The 13,942-nt window shown below is 39.2% G+C and overlaps 1 protein-coding gene across 1 annotated transcript in view; it reads left to right on the top strand.

The window, feature by feature from the left end:
* usp12b (ubiquitin specific peptidase 12b) overlaps positions 1 to 13,942 on the top strand; it is a 29,312-nt gene that overhangs the window by 672 nt on the left and 14,698 nt on the right. Inside the window, exons 2-8 of the mRNA XM_067578936.1 lie at positions 5,459 to 5,539; positions 5,652 to 5,735; positions 7,140 to 7,269; positions 7,956 to 8,269; positions 10,071 to 10,147; positions 10,369 to 10,452; positions 13,250 to 13,447. Of these exons, the coding sequence (XP_067435037.1) occupies positions 5,459 to 5,539; positions 5,652 to 5,735; positions 7,140 to 7,269; positions 7,956 to 8,269; positions 10,071 to 10,147; positions 10,369 to 10,452; positions 13,250 to 13,447 (968 nt within the window). The remainder of the gene's footprint in view (positions 1 to 5,458; positions 5,540 to 5,651; positions 5,736 to 7,139; positions 7,270 to 7,955; positions 8,270 to 10,070; positions 10,148 to 10,368; positions 10,453 to 13,249; positions 13,448 to 13,942) is intronic.

Genomic DNA, 13,942 nt, shown 5'->3' with positions numbered 1-13,942 from the left:
AGATGGAAAACTCAGCTCTTATTATCACAGCTACTACTTATTTTTTTTGTTTATAGCTGCCACACACACATCTAACCCGAGTGAACAGCTGAACATCTGTACGGTCAGCAGATGTTGACACTTCAGCCAGCTGACACTGTTGTCTTTCACACTGTAGCTGATGGAGAAATTCAGCATTTCCTGTCATGGGACACACCCTGGATGTTTCCTCTGGACGGAAACATGCTTATCTATTAGGGTTTGAGGTTCTCACAATTTGCAACACACCTGTTGTCAGTGGTGGAAGATATATTCAGATCCATTACTTAAGGAAAAGTATCAATACAGTGTAAAAAATACTCCCAATACAAGCAAAAGTCCTGCATTTAAAATCCTACTTAAAAACAGAAGTATTATCAGCTAAAATTACTTAAAGTATTGAAAGTAAAAGTACTCGTTTTGCAGGAAAGCGACTGCAGTTACTGTAACTGTTATCAGCCGGATGCAGGAAAGAAGAAGAAAATAAATTCTGCAACGCAAAGTTTGTTTAGTTTTTCAGACTTTTCTATAAACTTTACATTTTTGTGAAATACTGGGAAGTTTTACATCTTTGGGCCTCAATTAGCTAACAACTCAAACAATGTTAATGTTAGCTACACACAGGGGTTACAGCCAAACAGTTTGGGAACTAATGGTTTAATCTTTAACATTTTTTTTTGTATTTTATATGCTTATTAAATGTTATTTCACGTAAACTTTAAATCTGGAAAGTAACTACAGCTGTTAAATAACAGTAGAGGAGTAGAAAGTACAATATCTCCCTCTGAAATGTAGTGGAGTGGAAGTATAAAATAGCATAACATGGAAATACTCAAGTACAAGTACCTTAAAATTGTACTAAAATACAGTACTCGAGTAGCCTAAATGTACTTAGTTACTTCTCAGCGCTGCCTGAGTGTAAATGAAACGCCGGTCAAAGGGAAACTATTCAAAAATGAGGAAATCTGGTGCTTGTGCTACTTTTTTTTCACCTCTTTCCAGTTTAAACGATTATTTCCACACATCTTTGGTTCCCAATGAACCATGAAAGCCTCTTTTGCTCTCCAGGAGTCTCTGCACATGGAAAGCTTTTAAGGATATACATTTTAATAACCTGTCCTCCGCTCCTTCACGGAGTTTTAGGTCGGTTTGATAAACGCGCCGAGCTGATGACGATTAGATGATTAATTGACGAGTCGCCGACTGTTATTACTGTTTCCAGCTATTATGATAATCAATTCATCGTATTTAGGTATGTTTTTAAGAAGAAAACGTCCAACTTCTGTGATTCCAGCTTCTTAAACGTGAATATTTTCTAGTTTCTTTAGTCATTTATGACAAAATAAGACATTTGAGGACATCTCTTTGGGCTTTTTGGAAACATTTCTCACCATTTTCGGACATTTTACGAACCAAACAACTGATTAAACAGTCAAGAAATGAAAATAATCGCTAGTAGCAGCTCTGATAATTGATTCTGTGGAAAATCTTGGAAGTCAAGAGGTCAGCGCTTCGCTCAAAGATACTTAAGCCGATGGAAGGACAGCAGCCTGTTTGGCAGGATGTTACACAAAGGTCAAGGGTAAAAAGGTCAGACACTGTTACTCTGCTTTAATTGCTCTCGTCACACTTAATGTGACGGCTCTTGTCTTTGTCTGTTTCGCAGCGACGGGCAGGCAGGCAGGCAGGAAGGCAGGCAGGCAGGGGAGCTTAAAGCTAGAAGATTAACTCCTGACTGTAACTTATCCTGTCTCTAGCCGCTGCACCTTCCCGAGCTGACAGACGGTTCGGCAGATGCCACGGAGAAGTCTGCTGCAGTCTTTTTTTTTGTAATTTCTTGGCCGGTGTCGCTGCCGGTGCCGAGGCCCTGTAAGCTCTCACTTCCATCCGGCGCTGCCCGGTGCACGCACGCACGGCGTTGTTAAAGACCACACACACAAGACCGTACAAGCCGTTTTTTTTTTAAGTGTGAAGGCCAGCGTCATTGAGGCAAATTACCAGCAACCGCAGAACAAATACTAACAAAGGTTAATATTAGCTGCGGCTGGCAGGTTTGATCAGTGTGTTTGCCACTTTGGCAGGCGACCAGTTGCTGCCTGGAAGGTATTTGTTTTTACAGAAAATCAATTTGGCTTGTGAAACCGTGACTAGCAGGGCTGCATAAACCAGATCCGAGCAGCGTCGACATCAAGTGTTCTCATTTTTTTTTTTTTTTTTTTTTTTTGATTTAAAAGCCACTCATATCAAAACCGTGTCAGCGTTCTGGCGACGACTGTCCATGTTTTTCAGAGGAAAAACGTAGGAAGCAGTTCCTGGTAATGTGAACATGATGATGACCAAACTGGTAGAGATGTTTATTGTCAGTACGACTCAGTGCTTTATAATTGCTTCTGCTCTCATACGCTGTTTACAGTCTGTGATATCTGCGTCAGCACCGTGACAGAAGAGTCTATGAAATGTCCGAAAATGGTGAAAAATGGCGATCACTGTTTCCCAAAGCCTGATGTGACGTCCCCAAATGTTTTGTTTTGTCCACAACTCCAAAGATACTCAGTTTACTGTCATAGAAACCAGAAAATATTCACATTTAAGAAGCTGGAATCTGAGACTTTGGACATTTTTTCTTTAAAAAATGACTCAAAATGATTAATGGATTATCAAAATAGTTGGCAATTAATTCAATAGTTGGCAACTAATCAATTAATTGACAAATAGTTGCAGCTCTACTCTACATACGGTCCATTTAGCAGCTGTTTTAGAGCTTTTTATCGTATCACGTGATCACAACTTTGCAGATTTTACACCATTTTTTAAGTTGTACTATTACAAATATTCAACCATTTGAAGTCGAGCTGCATCAGTTAGTCAATCAACAGAATATTAGCCAGTTATTTTGATATTGATTAATTATTTTGCTTTTTTTCCAGCTTCTTAAATGTGAATATTTTCTGGTTTCTTCAGTCTTTTATGATAGTAAACAAAATATCTTTGGGTTGTGGACAAAACAGGACGTTCGAGGACGTCATCTTGGGTTTCGGGAAACATTTTTCACCATTTTCTGACGTTTTATAAACCAAACAACTAATCGATTAATTGAGAAAACGATGGTTAGTCGCATCTTTCATACCGAGCCAGTTCAAAACAAGGTCATCAAGATGTCAGAAGAGGTTCCATTGTTGTCATCTAGACCGATAGTCATGATTAATAACCATGATCACAGCGTCTAACAAAACATTTAGTCATTGAGCGTCTCTGTCTGGAATCTAGTTTCCACTGAAGCTGCACACTTCACTTCACTTTCATTTCCATCAATTCAGGAAACGTTTTTTTGTCTGAAACACCCGACATTACAAACAGCTGAGAGATCCTTTCAAACCAAACACACACAGAACAAATCATACATATTCACACAGATATTTGTCTTCCTCTCTCTTTGTCTTTTTTCTTTTCTTTTTTTTTTTTTGCGTGTGTGCTCTCGGTTTGTTTACAACCCCGTGGTGTTGGGAGGCCGTGTTGTTAGATAAATAACCTCAGCGAGGCCTTTCGTCTGCTCGTCTCTTGTTGACTTTACATGCGCTGCAGAATGATGAGTAACAACAGCGTGGCTCCACTTGTGCAGTCGTTCACCGCTGAAGGAAAAAGCTGCATCATTGTTATCATCATCATTTTCCTCTCCTGTCTCTGTCTCTCTCTCTCTCTCTCTCTCTCTCTCTCTGTGTGTTTCTGTTTCTGCTGTTAGTGTAACAGTCAGTTTCTAGAGGCTCAAACCCAAATCGCAGCCTCTAAATAAACATTTTATGATGTCTGTAAAAAAAAAAAAAAAAACAACTTGTTGCACCGATGTTGAATCTTTTTTTTCTCAAGAGTTCATGCGTAAACTCGCCGCTGACATCATTTATACACACATGTGTTGTTTAGACGTTCAAGAGTAAATCTGTTCTACACTTTCACAAACTCTCAATAACTCTCACAGGTTTACGAAGGCGGATACATGCAGTTATTTCACAATATCACAATCTTATTGATCCTAATTTGAGCTGATAGATGAGCATGTTTTTCAGACTCAAGTCTAGAATACATTGTATTTATTTATTGATTGATCAGGACAGTGTGCAATTTTAAACATTAAAGGCGGACTGCAACGGAGTTAGCTCGAAGCTACTTTGCATCTGCGGTCTGTCACAATCTAAACAACATACAACAGCACAACAACAAACAGTACAAAGCAAAAAACCACACCATACAAAATACAAAGCTACACACACAACCGCACATCACATACACCCACGATGTTAACTAGAAGATTAATAACTTGTGAAATTAAAAGCAAGACTACCTGCCACCGTAGAAGAAGTTTAGACTCAATGGTCACACAGCTTATTGGTCTTGTACTCGTTATTTTGGTGTAACATCTTTGTTCATCTTTTTTTTAGCAGACAGACACTTTAGATTGTGTTTCAGTATGGCTAAAATACACACAAATATGTGTCCTTTTAGTGTCCTTAAATCATGAAATTTCTGTAGATGCTTTGAAAAATTACAGAATTTGAGGGCGTTGTTGGGTTCTATAACAAAATCATAGTTTAGCTTTAACAAATGACTCATTTAAATGTCAAGATTATGCAGTTTATTTGGTGTAATTCAGCCCTGTTTCAATTATAACCTCATGGATCAGATGATTGTTGTAAAGCAACGTGTGCTTCCAAAGATAACTTTTTTCAACTGTATTGTAAATCAATAGTTTTAATAAACCTTTAAACATCAAACCATGAAGGGAAAACACAGTTTGTAGTTGTATTTTCTGTGGATTGGTGTGATTATATAAAGTTTAATCGACAAAACTGTTTCCAAACATGCACGACAATTGTTCCAAGTGTCAAAGTTTAACAGAATTCTTGTAGTTTTTATGTGGCAAATTTATATATCTTATAGTTCTCTGAAGTCAAACAACAACACTTTGACTTCATCGAAGGTTCGTCATGACTCTTTCTCACGAAACCTGGTTAGAAAAACACAATCGTTTTCAACACAAAGACGCCTTTTAATCATTGATGCCGAATGATTAAATATATATATATTTATCAGTGAGCATTGCCTCCTATAACAGCAGAGAAAGAGAGGATATTGAAGCAGGAAACACAGCTGCAACAAACAGATGGCTGCAGTCCAGCAGGGCAGAGAGAAAATAGAGCAGGAAAAACAGAAAACAATGAAGAGGAAACAAAAGGACAAAGGAGGGTTTGTGACGGATCATTTACCCAGTGTTCGGAGGATTCTGATAATTAACATCAAATATGTGAAAGAAACATTCATTTTGCTGTAATGTGCCATCATGTATTCATCTTTTTTTTTTAGTGTTTTTGAATCACAGAGAACATTTTAAATGGAAAAAAAAAGAGTTCAAATTGTGATTAAATGTCTCGCTTCGCTTCTTTTCCAGGGCGCCAATGCCTCTGCCTTGGAAAAGGAGATTGGACCGGAACAGTTTCCCGTTAATGAACACTACTTCGGATTGGTTAATGTAAGTGTGGCTTTACTGGTGGATTTAAAGCTAAAAACATCCTCTCCAGTCGGGCCAGTATCTTTCTCTCTGTGTCTCATTTGGTCTTTTTCTTTTTTTCTTCTTCCTCTAGTTTGGCAACACCTGCTACTGTAACTCAGTGCTGCAGGCTCTGTATTTCTGTCGACCGTTCAGGGAGAAGGTGTTGGCGTACAAGGTAAGCGATGAGTGAAACACCTCAGCTGTATCGACCGGCGGTATTCCTGTCTCGAGGATTACGTGGCGGACTGGTTTCTCACGCTAAAAGAATGCACTCCAAAAACATACCATATTAGTCCACATATGAGATTATGTTTTTACCGGATATTATGGTTGAAAAACAGGAAAATATGTTATAGAGTGAGCCTGATACATGTCTTAATGTTGCTAGAAGTTTATTACAACTTTTCCTAGCGTTAGCCACTGGTTCTACTGGTTATGATAACATTGTCCTCATCAAAGTAGTCACTGGGATTTGGATACACGGTGACATAGGTTTAATTGGCTCCAATGGGGCGACGACAAATACGCTTCTTTCTTTGGGAGGCAATGAGAGATTATTAGCAGGATTACGAGTGTGCTCACTTTCAGTTTTGCACAAGAAAAATTGTGTGAGTGTGCACAACTACGGCTATAATGCTAGGTCAAAGTCTTCTCCTTATCCTGAGCCTATATGCCAACCTGTTGTCTTCTTCGATAGTTAACCTTAACACAACCTAAACCTGACCAATCATCTCTGTGACACCTCACTGTAACCGAACGTTAAGCTAAAGCTACAACCAGGTAGCTGATACTTCAATCTGTTTGAGAGTTCGTTTAAAACCTGTCTGACCGCTTGCGTTTGATGCACTGATGGTCCAATTTTTAGCAATGTTGCCATGTTACAGGATCTCAACAGTTACTTTGAATACAATGTCATGATAACTGATGACCAGAGCAACTAAAGTACAACCAAAGTTGTATTAAACTGTAGTTTTTCTTAAAGGAGGCCTTGTTTAATGCAGTTTCTGGGGATTAAATTATCTGTCTAGCAGCCAGTAATCACTAATCACAGTATGTATGTAAACCTGATCACAAAATCTTATGATGAGAAACTTCAAAAAAAGAGTTTTAGACTGGAGGGTTTTTGAATATGTGACTGAAATGCAGAATGAATAATTGGCTGCACTTGAAAATATACTTGGACGAGCAAGACATCACGTTTCACCTTTTCACCAGAGAAACCGCTTCAGGAACTGGGGATCTTATCTCATCTTTGGACTAATATTATCTGAGGGAAACTTTTCCAACTGGACTAGACTTGATTTTAAGAAAAAGTATCTTATAATCAGGACTGTTTTTGAAGAGTTGAATAGTTTAAATATATTCACAGAGATGTCCAACCCTTCTATTAACTGTTTTATTGTTCAGTCACCTCTCACCCTGATTAATTAAATTAACTTTCACATGTAATCAATGTCACAGTCATCGTATATGGTGTGTGATAATCTCCAATAGATTAGATAAAAGGTCAATGTGCAGCCCGGCTGGATCGTGGAGTGACTGAGGTGTGTCCTTCTTCTTCTTCTTCTTCTCCTCTAAGGTGCAGCCACGTCGTAAGGAGTCCCTCCTCACCTGTCTGGCCGACCTGTTCAACAGCATCGCCACGCAGAAGAAGAAAGTCGGAGTCATCCCACCCAAGAAATTTATCTCACGGCTGAGAAAAGAAAATGGTAGCGATTCCAAAAAATAAAAAATAGAACTGTTGCATTATCATAAAGAAGGAAAAAGCTGCTAAAACTCAGACTGACTTTGTTAGACGAGTTTTGACTTCTCGACTCTGCCAGAATGTGCAGCTGCAGCTACTGTCAGAAACTTAAAATGCTTCCTGTTCACTGAAGGGTTGTTTTTTTTTTTTCTTCTGGAAGACATCTATCAAACATCGGGTGTTTAGAAATGTAAAAATCTGAAATGATCTTTCATCAGCGGGCTCGTTCAGACCGACTTCCTTTCACAGCTGAGAGAGCCGATTGATGAGGGAGGAAAGGATGAGGTTGAGGAGGAGAAGAAGAAGAAGAAGAGGAAGAAAAAAGAGGAGAGGAGGGGAGGGGTGGGGTTGTCATCTCAGCTGAGAAGACAATCTCACAGCTGAGGAAATAAATTTGTCTGCCAAATTCTGTAGCAGAAAGCAGATTAAAAAGAAGAAGAAAGTCTTAATTGGCTCTATTTTTTCCTCGCATGCTGATGTTTATTTTCTGTTCCCTCTTTCCTCAACCCTTTTCCTTCCTCATCTGTCTCTTTTTTATATATATATTTGTTGCTATTCCTCTTTCCACTTCTCCATATCTTATATACCTCTCTGTATTTGTATTTTTTTTCTATTTCTGTATTTATATCTTTCTACATCTGTCTCTCTCAGAGCTGTTTGACAACTACATGCAGCAGGACGCCCACGAATTCCTCAACTACCTCCTCAACACCATCGCAGACCTGCTCCAGGAGGAGAAGAGCCAGGAGCGACAGCAGAACGGAAAACTGGTGCAGAATGGAGGAGGAGGAGGAGGAGGAGGAGGTGGAGGGGGAGGGGGTGGAGGAGGGGGAGGAGGTGGAGGAGGAGGAGGAGGAGGAGAGGGAGGAGAAGGGGAAAGCGGAAAGGAGACGCAACAGACTTGGGTCCACGAGATCTTCCAAGGCACACTGACGAACGAGACGCGCTGCCTCAACTGTGAAGCTGTAAGTGGTCGACATCGACTATTTGATTTAAGTAAATACTGTTAAGTAGGTTGAGATTCATTTGCGCTGGACTTTTCAGAAACAAAATAATACAAAGGGATTTATTACAGGCATAGAAGACGACTGTAAAACCAGGAATAACTTGGAAAATGGTTTGGTTCAGAGACATTTGAAACATAAACCAATAAACATGGAGTTCAGTGGGTAAAAGGGGAGACAGAAGCAAAAAAAAAGATGAACTACAACAAAAACAAATATATATTTATTAATTCACAGTTGTTATTGGTCACCAGAAAAGATCAAAAAGACTCAAATATGCAGAATTTAGATGCATTTTAAGGTAAAAAAAAGTACCAGATTTTGGTAAAAATTTAAAGCTGCAACAATTAGTTGATGAAGAAAATGAATCGGCAACACCTTTTGTTGTTTTTTCAAGCAAAAATGCCAAATATTAACAAGTTTAAGCTTCTCATTTGTGAGGATTTGCTGCTTTTTATCTGTTTTATGAGATTGTGAACTGAAGATCTTTGCATTTTAAACTGTTGGTTGGACAAAACTAGTAATTTGAAGACATCACCATGGGCTTCAGGAGATTGTGATGGAAATTTTTTTTGCTATTTTCTGACATTTTCTAGACCAAAGTAAACAAAAATAATCATTAGTTGCAGCCCTAGTTGAATTTCTTTGTTCTATGATGAACATACAATCCCTCAAAAGTCAGATTTCATTTATCTTAAAGCAGTTAATTTCTAGAAGTTAGTTCATAGATGCAAATATATTTGTTAGGTTTTCAGATAGCAAGTTGAACTGGCATTAAAAGATTTGAGTCCTTTTGTTATTCGTATGTGAACCTAATTTAACCAAATATAAAAGGCTGATTTTCACTGTTGCATAAGACTAAAAAAAAGAACTTTATTTGTCATTTGATCCGTTACGACTTGTAACCCAGACACAAGATTTACTATGATGTTATAAAACTGGCTTTTTCATTAAAAACTATCAAGAGTTGGTTCCATTAAATCCCCAGAAACACACAGTGAAATAATCAATCAACTGTTTCTCAGCTCAGTCTTTCACTTGACTGATTCATATCTTCTCTCTTTATGTCATCAATCCACATTATGCGTCGTCTTCCCTCGTTTCCCTTCAATCAATCCCTTCCAAAACCCTCGTCGTCAGCCTCCCACCGGACCCTCTTAATCCCTGCAAACTTTCTCTCTCTGCAGTCTTCTACCTCCTTCTCCGGAGCCTTATCATTTGACATAAATCCAGCTGATCCTGAGTATTCTCCTGTAGCACCGTATCTTAAACACATTCATCCTTCTTTTTGCTTCCTCTGTCAGTGCCCACGTCTCTGATCCATATGTAAGAGCAGAGAAGATATAGCTTTCAGTCTTTGTCTTTACTTCTTTCTTTATTCTCCCAATAACGCTATTTTTGCTCGTCCAATTCTGCATTTAATTCCCTCCAGACATCTCAATTCTAAATCCTCCAGTTTAATTTTGATCTTTTCAGCTTCACCTTTCTGTATCTGTATCTCTTGCAAACCTTATTTACAGCCTCTAAGATTTCTTGGAGTCGCTGCTCATCTTCTGCGAAAACAACTGCATCGTCGGCATACAGGATGTTTGTCAAGCTCTCGCCGTTTATCTGCATCCCTCACTTCTCTTGTAGCACTTCTATGATTATCCTTTATATGTACAAATGATCTTGTCTTACACTTCTTAAGATGTCTACTGTTACTGTTTCTCCATTTATAAGAGAATCCATTTGACCTTGAGTGTCTTCACTTGTGTCGCAGGTGAGCAGTAAAGACGAGGACTTCCTGGATCTGTCGGTGGATGTAGAGCAGAACACCTCCATCACACACTGTCTCAGGTACAGTTTATGCTCCGTTAATATGAAACGTCATGGAAATTATGTCTTAAAACAATACTCACATATATATAGACATTAAAACTACTGTGGTTCATGTTTTCGTTTAACTACGAGAGTGATGAATCAACACAAGTGATGCTCGGTTCACCTGTTAAGTTGTGAAATCCTGTTTTTAACTGTGTGAGTTCCTGTTGGTGAATGTGTGTGTTTCTACTCAACAGGGGCTTCAGCAACACAGAGACGTTATGTAGTGAATATAAGTACTACTGTGAGCAGTGTCGCAGCAAACAGGAAGCCCAGAAAAGGTGGGTGTTACTGTTATCATGTTAGTATCTCACTTTTTTAAAAAATTGTTTCCTTTCTTTCTTTCTTTCTTTCTTTCTTGTGACTGTAACTACATTGTTACAGTATTGAGATATTGTGGTTCACACTCACAGTTGCAGCGTTTTAGAGTAAAGGTGCTCCGCCTTGCCTGAAATTAAAAGCGCCTTCGCTAACATCAGAAGAAAAATATTACCATTTAATGAAATATAAAATTAAGCTTCAGGGAAAGTAGCAGTGGCTCTACATTACACAACAAAGGATATGTGTCACAAAAGTCACGGTTCACAGGCTTGAGTCACGGATCAGATCATTTTTCGGTTCAGCAAAAAAAAAAGAGTGGGAGGAAGACATATATAACTTTGCTTTCTATTTATTTGGTAAAACCCTTAAAGCAAGGCACTTTTGCCCCTGGTCTTCAATGAAAACAACATTCAAGATGTCCAATGTTTAAATAAAATCTTAAAATATATAAAATATTCAATGCTCAATTGTTTAATTAAATTGCAATATGAAGCCTGATATCTTCCTCCTTTAAATATGGTAGTGAATGACGCACTAGTCTGTGCCCACATCATCAAAACTTGATGATAACTTACAAACATGAACGTACATCTTATCCTGCAGCTTGTTGAACGAGCCACCAAACAAATATTCACCAGGGAAAACTGCATGGCTAACATCAGTTAGCAGCTAGATAGCTAATAATCTGCTCAGCTGCAGCACATTGAACATCATGTAAACATACCTGCAGATGTCACTTCGGACCCGTTAGATGCTGGTTTGGTCGTTCCTCCTCAAAAACAGCAATTTGTTTACTTTTCCTCCAATGAGACATTAAATTTAGAAGTTAATCTGCAGTTCACATGTGTGCTGAACTGTGGGGGAGAGACCCGTACAGATCAACTACATTCCTTTACACCTTTATGTATTTAATGAGGGAGGCAATTGTTCAAACCATCAACCACACTGATAATGAGATGAGCACCATGATGCAGTGTTGCAATGCAAAAAACTCACCAGTGCAGGTCAGAAAACAGGATGAAGTTAGTTTGATAATCAGCAGCTGGACACAAACTGTACCCAGTGAGTTGAAGTTGGGAACGTATCATGCATGTTTCCAGATCTATATTTTTATTCTGGGGCTCTACTGGGATACATTTGCATGATTTACAGTCAAAAAAAACTCCTTATTTATCTTGTACTGTCCCTTTATGCAGCCCCTCAGTTCAGCCTATGTCTGAAACTGGCTGTTTTAGGCCCTCTCTGTTCTGATTGGTTAGCTTCAGGATGCTGCTGCTTAAAATATAAACTCCTCAAAATACATCTGTACTAACCTTACGAGGCAGCTGCATTCACAAAATCACGCAAGAATCCTGTGTCAACAACAAACTGTGTAACAAATAAAAAAAAAAAAATCTGCATAACAAACCATTTGGCACGTCAGGCTACATCTGTACATGTTTGAGCCCTGTTGGCTGAGGAGTGCTGCTTCACGAATGCAAGTATGAAAAACAGGTGCTGTTTGGATCCGAGGACACATCGTAGCGTGTAGACAAAGCAAGCAAAGTAAATGTGCCTCGGTGTTTTTCTGGTTATGACTTATTGACCACAAAGCATTGATAGAATGTTGCTGCACTTGGTAAAAATATATTAACGGCATCAAATATCTCAGTTGCACGCAGATCAGAATGTTTTAATTATTGATGCACAGAGCAGCTCTTGACAGAAAGCTCACAGGGTCGCTTTAAACGTCGTCTCGCTTCAAACACGAGGCAGCATGAAAAGACTTTTGGTTGTTTTTTGAAAGCAGTTTGCAGGTCGCTTTGAGTCTCAGCTGACTTTTTTATATACATAACCGTGTAAGAGCGGCGGTTGTAGCTTTTCTCTCACAGCGGTATGCATCACATGACTGATCGAAAGCTCTTCTAAAGCGGACAAATACAGTCACAGCGTGCTCCATTAGAAAGTACCACCAAAACCACATATGATGTTACCGTAGCAACCAGCCAGGGCCTTCCTGTCACATTCTGAGAAGTTCATCGCGGGTGTTCAAAAGCTGAGGTGAGGCCAATATGTCTATTACCAACCACAGCACGATGGTCTGAGAGCAATAATAAGTCGTGGTGGCTGAACGGACGTCGCACATGAATGACACATCCAAAAAAAAAACCCCCCACCACCAACCAGTAAAGACTGTCTGTCCAGTGTGTCTCATGAGTGCAACTACATGTATTTTTATACATACCATCCGCCATGTTTGGGCGCCTGCTAAGTGCACCATGTAACATCCATTAGCTTGAAAGGGCCATGCTGTCACCAGCGACTGCGCCTCACATTAACACTGAGCAGAATGCTGTGAGAGCACACGAGCCAATGGTTCGGCCAAATTAGGAGGAGCAAAAAGCGTCTAAAAAACACAGTTCTTGTTCCTGGTAGGGGGTCTGGAACAGTAACGGCATCAACATGGAAAGCTTTTAGCCCTCCGAGTGTCTTGTCAGTGACAAATCACCCTCGCCGCCTGTCGTTTTGGGACTTTTACTACCCTTAAAATGTTTTCTATAAGCCTCACTCTTTACTTTTTCTTTTAAATTTTAAATTGTCTTTGTAACTTAAAACACATTTAGCACAAAAAACTGAACACACATGCAGTTCAGTTTGGTTTAATTTTGTTTTGGCACTCAGCAGATCACTTAGTGGTTTTTTTTTATGAATCGATGCCATCAAAGCTTGTGAAACACCCATTAAAACCACATTAAAAAAACCCTCTTTCTCTGCCAGGATGAGGGTAAAGAAGCTGCCGATGATTCTCGCCCTACACCTGAAGCGTTTTAAATACATGGACCAGCTTCACCGCTACACCAAACTGTCCTATCGCGTCGTCTTCCCCCTGGAGCTCCGCCTCTTCAACACGTCCGGGGACGCCACCAACCCGGACCGCATGTACGACCTGGTGGCTGTTGTTGTACACTGTGGCAGGTAGGTTCCTTTTATTTTATATACTTCTTAAAACATGTCTGAAGGGGATCTTTAAGATTCTGGACTGTTGGTTGGACAAAACAAGCAAATCAAAGGCTATTTTTTAAAATATTTTACTGACTAAATGATTAATTGGTAATGAAAAGAATCAATATTTGCAGCCCTAATAATGCTGGAAATCCAGAGGAGCTAATCTTTGAACTAGGACTATATTTAAACCAGATCTTTTCAGAAGATTTTGATGTATGTAATTCGCTTATTACCTCATTTATCGAAACAAACTTCCACAGAAATTCACATTAAAGATAATACAAGTAAAGATAACAGGTCCTATAAATGTTGCAGATATAAATAAAGGTTGCTGTCAGTTAGAATCAGGTGATTCAGGCATCTGGAAAGTCCTCTTGAGGTTGACGTCAGCTGATATATGTGTGTAAGTGAGCATATGCAAGTCATTAGTCCGCTGGATCGTCTTCGTCTCTCTCTCTCGCGGAT

The sequence above is a fragment of the Thunnus thynnus genome, chromosome 22 (assembly GCF_963924715.1).
Source record: "Thunnus thynnus chromosome 22, fThuThy2.1, whole genome shotgun sequence".
NCBI lineage: Eukaryota > Metazoa > Chordata > Actinopteri > Scombriformes > Scombridae > Thunnus > Thunnus thynnus.
The sequence above is the reverse complement of the archived record's forward strand: the minus strand, read 5'-3'. Positions and strand labels throughout refer to the sequence as shown.